Below are 8895 nucleotides of genomic sequence, written 5' to 3'. Positions count from 1 at the left end.
AGAAGAGCTTAGTAGTTAAGCCTAGAAGTTTTAAAATCCATGAAAGATAAGGTGGATATGTTGGCTCTATGTTAATTTTTAAAACTACTTTATGTAAAATGTATTGTAAATCAAGCTAATGGGCAATTTTCTTAATATGAATTACATGGAGTTCTATTTAGAGAATTTACACATGGAATAAAGAATTCCTTACTGATAGAAGTAATTGCGTGCCTTTAGAGAACTCAGTGAGTAGCTGGAAGTAAATGAATCTCAATTCAACAGAAAAAAAAAATCAAACTTTTCTGAATACTGTAGTCCCCTTGTCATTACTTCTGTCTCAGGAAAAGTTGAGAATTTGGTCCCTAGAGGAAGTTTGCTGAGCAAATCGAGAGCAAAGAGAAATATCACTTCAAAGATCTCCTCTCTCTCTCTCCCCACTGGGTATGTGACTAATTACTATAAACTATGGGGGAAGAATTTTACAACTCAGTGTTTGAGATTTCCACCAGAAACCAAAGATTAGTGTTTACCAATCTTGGTAGACAAAGTACACCATAATTCTATTTACAAAACTGGTTAGGAAAAAACCCTCTGAAAACAGCAGCTGATGCCCTCATTCCAAGGCACGTGATACCTAAACATTCTGGTCGTTTGTGATGCTTTGTCCTTCTCTTCAGTCAACTCTGAATGGAAATTCGTGACTTATACCAAGTGTAACTAAAAGAAACGGAATGAGTGTCATCAAACCAGTTCCACAGCTAAACAACTTACGAAGACGTCACTGTATCTATGAACTTTAATTCTATCTGAATTCAAGCCTTCTTGGACACAAAAATAAATGAATCTATCTCCAGTGCTTAAAATGGAGGTAAGTAGAATACATTTCCAAAAATTACTAAATTTGGGGTGTCTAGGTGGCTCCGTCGTTTAAGTATCTGCCTTCAGCTCAGGTCATGATCGCAGGGTCTGGGGTCCAGATCAAGTCCTGCCTCAGGTTCCTTGCTCAGTGGGGAGTCTGCTTCTGCCTCCATCTGCCGCTCCTCCTGCATGTGCGCTCTCTCTCTGTCAGATAAACAAAATCTTTAAAAAAATTACTAAATTTATTTAGTATTACTTAGTAATATACTTATACATTAGCCTACCATAATTCTATAATATACTTACATACCAAGTATAGTATCATTTATACTTAGTAAAATATGAGTGTTCTAAGCACTCATTTCATAGACTACTGTGTTTCACCTCTCAGCAAAGACCAAATTATCTGCTACGAAAAATGTGCTTCATTCCACTTTAGCTTCCATAAGCCCTTATATATAATATTATTTTGAATATGTTTGTAATCTCTATGGGAAATCACTTTAGTACAGGTCAGTCTTAAGTTCTAATCTTCAGTTGCCTACTTACTGGCTCTCAGACCTTGAGCAGGTAACTTCTCTGAACACATAAATTCAGTCTGCCTGCAAAATTAATTGTTTGTAAATAGGAAAAACTTTTTTTTTTAAAGCAAACTTCTTTGTAAATTATGCTAAGCCAAGCTACATTGTGTTAGCTGTGTGAAAAATCACTCAATATTCTTCCTCATGCTCCAGCAAGAAGACAGCGTCTATGTGATATTTCGAACCCTATCTTTTAGGCATATGAGATAATTCGAGAGAACTTAAAAATAAACAGTTTTTATGCTGATGGGAAATATCAATCCCATTACATTACAAAACATAAAACTGACATCCAAAGCCATTAACTTGTCCAATTATACAATGACTTACTGGCAGGTTTGGGACTAAAATTCTTGTTACCTCTTTTCTCAAGACTGTCCATATTGTGGAGTGTTCAAGCTCAGATAGCGGATGGGAGAATTCAATAAAGAGATGACAGATATAAAGTCAACCTAAGTACAGGTTTTAAAATGGACATGATGATATGTGTTCATCTGGGCAAATATTCTAAACCATGGGTGAAGACATTCTAAGCAGATCACCAATAAAGTTTGCTAATATCCCACTCGCAGCTTCGAAAATGCTCCTTCTGTTAACTTAGGGTTCAACCCAGACGTGGTCTCTTTACCAGTCCCCTTGGTATCTCACAAAATCAAATGTTCTGTTTTGCTGCCCAGTTGGATATTTGCCACTCAAAAGTGTGGGTAACAAGATGCTGCCCATATAGCTTCACTCAAAAGCAGAGTAATCTACTCAGTTATCTTCAGGGTATTAGCCACAATGCCCATATGTGTGAACAGTACAGATGTGTGAACAGGAAATAAACATAAACAGGAAAACAATCAGGACCCATCTCATGTAAGTTCAGAGATGCAGATAAGGACTTCCTAGGTTTTTGTTTGCTTGTTTCAAATGTTAACAAATCCTTCAGTCCTAACTTTGAGACTATGAATTAGAATTCAAATTACCTAATGTCTCTTGGAGGATTCACTCAGCTGAGGTCAGTTGGAGATCCCATTTAGAGAGGGGTTATGTTTCAGGAGGAATTCTTGGCCCAGCAGCACCAAAGAGATGGACACATTTGGGGAGAGAGTGTGTGAGATTGAGGTTGGGAGTGTGTGGGCAGGAAAATAATGAATTTTGAGACAATAAAAGTATATCAGAAATAAGATATACAGTGGCCTTGAAAGAGAACTACCAGGCTTCCTAAGGTATGATCTACATCAGAAAGATCCTGAGGGAGGAAAGAAGGTAAGAAGACATTTATAAAACGTGAAGATATTCTAAACATTTTAAGAAGCATACCAAAAGATTTTATATTAATTTTTAAAAAACAAGCAATAAAAACATTTCATTAAGTAAAACATTCTCCTGGGAATTGAAATTTATATTTAGCTTTATAAATAGGGTGAGCTAGAAGAGTTTATAAAGTTAACATTCAAAGCCACAAAGATGAGATGCACTTCAACCCATTCTTTCATTTTTTGAAAGACAGGCAAGTTTCAGGCACTGCTCAACTTTTGTGTTTAGTTAATTACCCAATTACTTCCAACATTATATACTTGCTGCCAGTTGTGCTATTTTGAGATATTTAAACCAGTGGCCTTTCTTGTTGTTGAAAAACTCCCTAGACTGATTTCAAATTTGTCCCCCAAATTGTCCCCCACTGCAAAATTTAAATTCAATTCATGAGGTTCAGCTTGGAATGTATTGTATATTTTGCTCCTTACAGCTTCCATTGATGTGGGATGCACTAATAACCCAAAGCTCACCCACTGGGTCTCCTTCTGTCACACACACACACACACACACACACACACACACACACACACGTCTCCCTCAGATCATAATCCATTTTTCTAGCAAATAAATTTGCTGATGCAATCTGAAATATATTATAGTTATAGGTATTTTTAAATAATTCTTCCCTAAAGGAATCTACCCTTTAGTACCGTAAGAACTGACTTGAGTCTTTCCTGCTAAAACTAAAACCAGGTAATAGAAACGTTAATGGAATAATGAATTTTTATGGGGGATATAAACTGGGCATTTAGAAATCACTTTCATATTTAAAAACATTCCATTGAAGGATAAGCAGTGAGCCAACCCTGTGTCCTGTGTCCTGCTCTCGGGTTTTCACTCTGTGTGTCTGTATCCCTGGCTACATTCATCAGGAAACACTCCTGACAGAGCAATGCACTTGTATAAAATTCGATTCTATGTAGTTTGACACATTTAAAAAGGAAACGTAAACTGAAATTGCTTTATTTTACTCAAAAGGTCCTCACCTTATGAAATAGTCCATTGTTAGGAAAGAACTATCTTTGTCTCCTTATAAGATCATTCAGGCACGTTTTTAAAGAAAAATCTCTCACAGGTAAACTGGAGTTGCTCATTGTTTTCTGTTCCTTTAGATGCGTAGTAGAATGTTCCCACGTGTGTAACAGTATCAGAAACAGAACCGTAGAGAATAAGCAAAGAGGATGCCTCAAAGTCAAAAGCTTTTAGGCAAGAAAACCGAAAATCACATGTATGCTTATAATCTTTTTGTAATTCTAAAATGCCATCAATTGCAAGAGGTTTAAGCCTTGATAATGGCAGCTTTTCAGCAAAACAAGATGAAACACCACCATCTAAAACACAGTTCTCTGAAAATTCTAGACACCTGAAAGTCTGTTACATAATGACAAAGAGGGAAAAAGAGGAACCAACTATAGGACTTTTTAATGGTAATAGATATGTGCTCTGGGCCAGCTCTGCTGGAGGGGGGGGGTGGGCAAATTCTGAAGCTCTGCTCCCCACCACCCCCATGCTGTTTTTTAAACTTTCCACCATAGTTACTAAGCTCATTGTGTTCTTGAGGCTTTAGCATCCTCTGTCAAATAAATAGATAAATAAAATCTTTACAAAAATTAAAAATAAAAAAATAAAAAGACTTAATGGTGTAGAACCGAGCCAGGAAAGAAGGATGGTAGACAACATGGAAATCACATAGGCTACATTTAAGTTTTGTCTGACAGCCCCCAATTAGCTATTAGCTAATCAAACTGTACAGATTTTCCTTCTTCAAATATACTGCTACTACTCTCACAGCACAGGATGCAAATTTTTTTCTTTTTTTCTTTTTTAAAAGATTTTATTAATTTATTTGACAGAGAGAGACACAGCGAGAGAGGGAACACAGGCAGAGGGAGTGGGAGAGGGAAATGCAGGCTTCCCACTCAGCAAGAAGCCCGGCTTGATCCCAGGACCCTGGAATCATGACCTGAGCCTAAGGCAGATGCCTAACCACTGAGCCACCCAGGCACCCCATGGGATAGGGATTTTAGAGCAGAGCTGGAAGACAGCCCACTGACTCCGTGCACTTCACTGGGTCCCATATGAATCAAAGCGGAAAGAAATAATAAAAATCAAAATAAAGTAATAAGGTAAAAATAAAAACCTGAAAATCGAAGGAAAAATAAACTGATACGTAATTTATCCTGATACCCTCTGTGGGCCTGCCTCTGGTTTTGGTGACCGCACAAACAACAGCTTCCTTTTTGAGGAGGAACCAACTGTGGACACTGAGGGGCAGAATCCCAAAAGAAGGGTCATGCTGAGTTCACATAGCCTTGGAGCCCATTTGGCATTGATGAGGTTGTCCTTTGATTTGAACTCATGCCAAAATAAAATGATTTCCGTAAAGAATATTTAAAAAATTATACCATGACAAGGGAAACTTATTTAAAAACAAAAACAAACAAACAAAACCCAAAACAAACAAAAAAAACCTCCTAGGCATAAAGATGAGTCTAAGTGTTGGAAATCATAAAGTCATGAACACCTGTTGCTATATTTTTACATACATACACAGATCCCCTAAATACCATCATTTCCTGGACACTAAGAGCCAACTCTGACGTCTCTCTGTATCTTCAGGGTCTAGCACACTTCTGTCCGCAGGGGAGGCACTTCCTAAGTGGTTGAAGACTGATGTGTCCATCTGTGTCAGTGGCTAGAGTGTGCTGCGAGTTGCTACTAGGGCACTAAGATGGAGCGAAGGTCGAGCTTGTCTTGCAGGAGCTTCCAGGCTCGACCTTCTAGTGACACGTACAATGTATGTGAGGACGTGATGTGCACAAGCTATGTGAAGTAAGAAGACAACCGGAAAGAGGGAAGTGTTACAGTCAGGCTACACACAAAATTCCACTGGAAGGTCAAAGGAAGGAGCTCAGTAAATGGGAAAGGCTCATGAAGGAGGCAGAATCTAACAGTGATAGAAAAAAACTTGAGTTAGGGGTGGCTGGTTGCCTCCGTAAAGCAAGCCACTCTCAGGCATGAGGTTTTGCGCTCAAGCCCCACGCTGGGAGCGGAGCACGTTAACAACAACAATAACAAAAGGAGAGGAATTGAATCAATGATGTGGCCTTATTTTGGAAACAAATACAATAATAAAAGGAATTTGGTATGAGAGGAATTAGGTTTCTTGGAATATAGAAATGGTTGAGATTGTTTCAAAGTATTTTTGTGTGTGTGTGTGTGTTCATTCTTGCAATATTATCTAATAACTGTGTTTTTCCTGGGTGGGGGGAACCCATCTAAGACACAAAATGATATCACAACTATTTAATCTAAAGATACGCTTTTAAGGGTGGATAAAGCCTTTGAGGGTTACTATGTGTGTGGAAGATGAGTGAATGTGCCCCCCCCCCAAAAAAAATGAGTGAACAAGTGTCTAAGAGTTTGGTGCTCTGGAATCTATCTAACTTCTTCCCCTGATTGCTTTCTGGCCCAGCGCTGTCATTCCCGATTCTACACCAATGCTCCCCGCTGCAGTAGTACTTTCCATGTCCTTGTGCCCTCCCTGGCCACAGAAAGCCTGGGAGGATGTCACATGTGACATCATGCATGAACCAGAGTGTGTATCAGCTGAGACCAAGAGAGGGGATATTGAGGGGGGACTAATAGTCCCTAGAATACATAAAAAAAAGTTAAAATACACAATGTTAACAGTTTAATGAACAAGAATAATAATGAAAAACTTACATTCTGATATTGATAAAAATAATGAAATAATTTCGAGTGTCCTGTTAAGATCTCTTTGGCATGAGTCATTTTTAGCAGGTAGAATGGACATATTCACATGGGGAATGCAGGGCCCTGAGTAGCTTCTGCCCAAAGCATCTCAGAGCTTCCACATCTCTCCCATCCTTTCCCAAATATGTCTGTGTTTCTCCAGGCCATGCACCTTGCCAGGCAATCTACGCTAAAAACCACGTGTGGACTTCACAGCAGGTGGTTACGTGCGCCTTGTTAGTCAGGTTGATGGTTTGGGGGTTAAGGAGGAAATGGGAAGCTTTCAATAGACAACCTTAAGAAATCTGGAGATCTAAAAAACGTAATTCCTCTTTGAGCACCTCAGAGGCCCCGAATCACTAAAATTTCTTTCATCCACATTGCTCTGTTTCTGGGGGTCAGCGTCCAGATTGAAGGGTGTTTCTATGCCTGACGTCAAGACAACTTAGAAAAATGTCATTATTTTCACCCTATGAGTGAAAAGCCTAAAGATCAAAGGATAAGAAACAAGGGCAACGTGACTAAATTGGGCAAGGTGTGATCCCAGGCCTGTCAGACTTCACGTTCCTTATTATTAAAAAATCCTGTACGAATTCTGAACTTCTAAAAAGTAAAAGGACATGTCTCCTTAAATTGTGTCTGATAACTTGCTAGATACTGCCTATATTTTTTTTCCGAGTGGGAGGAGTGAGATTTAAACAATTTTAACTAATTTGCACAAACAGGGAATCTAACTGGCATTAAGGAGACATTAGAATAAATTTCAATGGCAGGAACTGTGCCAACTTTTTTTTTTTTTAGATTTTATTTATTTATTTATTTAGAGTTGGGGGAGGGGCAGAAGGAGAGGAAGAGAGAGAATCTCAAGCTGACTCTGGGCACAGAGCCTGACATTGGGCTTCATCACATGACCCTGAGATCATGACCTGAGCCAAAATCAAGAGTCCGATGCTTAACAAACTGAGCCACCCAGGTGCCCCAGAGCTATGTCAACTTCTACCTTAGACTAGGTATCAAGGTAGAAGTGAGAACAACCCACTTGCAAAATAACAAAAGGTCAAAGGATACCTCCCGTGAACATGGAAACTGATGACATGCTTTTAAAATTTTGTAATTCATTTTGCAAAGACACTTACAAACACAGAAACACTTTTGAAATGGAAATTGGAAAGATATATTTTTATCAGTACACTTTTCACATTATTCCTACTATCAGTCTGTAATTTATATAAATTATTAGCAAAGTGATTATAACCAACTGGCAGTAAATAAATATGCATTTGTTACCTTACTGACCTTTTATACTTCAGGGAACAAAGAGCTGAACCACTGATCATGAGGCAGGTGAATGAGAGCGTCCCACGGGAGTTCCTCCTCCTGGGTTTCTCAGATCGACCATGGCTGGAGCTCCCGCTCTTTGTGGTCTTCCTGATTTCCTACATCTTGACTATCTTTGGCAATTTGGCAATAATTCTTGTGTCTCATCTGGACCCCAAACTCCATACCCCCATGTACTTTTTTCTTACCAATCTGTCACTCCTGGACCTTTGCTACACCACTAGTACGGTTCCACAGATGCTGGTAAACATACGCAGCACCAGGAAGGTGATCAGTTACGGTGGCTGTGTGGCCCAGCTCTTCATTTTCCTGGCCTTGGGTTCCACCGAATGTCTTCTCTTGGCCGTCATGTCCTTCGATAGGTTTGTAGCTATTTGCCGGCCTCTGCATTACTCAGTTATCATGCACCAGAGGCTGTGCCTCCAGCTGGCAGCCGCATCCTGGTTCAGTGGCTTCGGCAACTCAGTGCTGCAGTCCACCTGGACCCTTCACATGCCGCTTTGTGGCCGTCGAGAAGTGGATCACTTCTTCTGTGAGGTCCCTGCCCTGCTCAAGTTGTCCTGTGCAGACACTACAGCCAACGAGGCGGAACTGTTCTTTATCAGTGTGCTATTTCTCTTAATACCCGTGACGCTCATCCTTATATCATATGCTTTCATTGTCCAAGCAGTGTTGAGGATCCAGTCGGCCGAAGGCCGGAGAAAGGTCTTTGGCACGTGTGGCTCCCATCTGATTGTGGTGTCACTGTTTTACGGCACTGCGATCTCCATGTACCTACAACCGCCATCCCCCAGCTCCAAGGACCGGGGGAAGATGGTGTCCCTCTTCTATGGGATCATCGCACCCATGCTGAATCCCCTTATATACACCCTTAGGAATAAAGATGTAAAGGGAGCATTTAAGAGGTTGATTGTGAGGGTCTTCTTAATCAAGAAATAGGAATGCCTAAATGATAGGTCTTCTATCATTTATCTATCTAGGACTGTAACCTAGTTCGGGGTCCAAGTCCCTACTCTGCTGCATCGAGTATACTTGGGCCCAAGCTTAAGCTTGTCAAATAAACCCTCATGTGATTGCA

At 39.9% G+C, this 8895-nt stretch overlaps 1 protein-coding gene across 1 annotated transcript; it reads left to right on the top strand.

The window, feature by feature from the left end:
• The first annotated feature begins 470 nt into the window (after nt 1-470).
• LOC309865347 (olfactory receptor 2B2) lies at nt 471-8895 on the top strand. The gene is made up of 2 exons (XM_082731620.1): nt 471-850; nt 7790-8895. The coding sequence occupies exon 2, from the start codon at nt 7815-7817 to the stop codon at nt 8754-8756; it is 942 nt and encodes a 313-aa protein (XP_082587746.1). The 5' UTR covers nt 471-850; nt 7790-7814; the 3' UTR covers nt 8757-8895.

This window comes from Mustela nivalis, assembly GCF_964662115.1.
Source record: "Mustela nivalis genome assembly, chromosome: 5".
In the NCBI taxonomy this organism is placed as follows: domain Eukaryota; kingdom Metazoa; phylum Chordata; class Mammalia; order Carnivora; family Mustelidae; genus Mustela; species Mustela nivalis.
This window is presented reverse-complemented; position numbering and strand designations above follow the sequence as displayed.

Bases quoted from the DNA above. Each gene is read 5' to 3' on its own strand.
- LOC309865347 (XM_082731620.1), top strand. From the start codon at position 7,815: ATGAGGCAGGTGAATGAGAGCGTCCCACGGGAGTTCCTCCTCCTGGGT.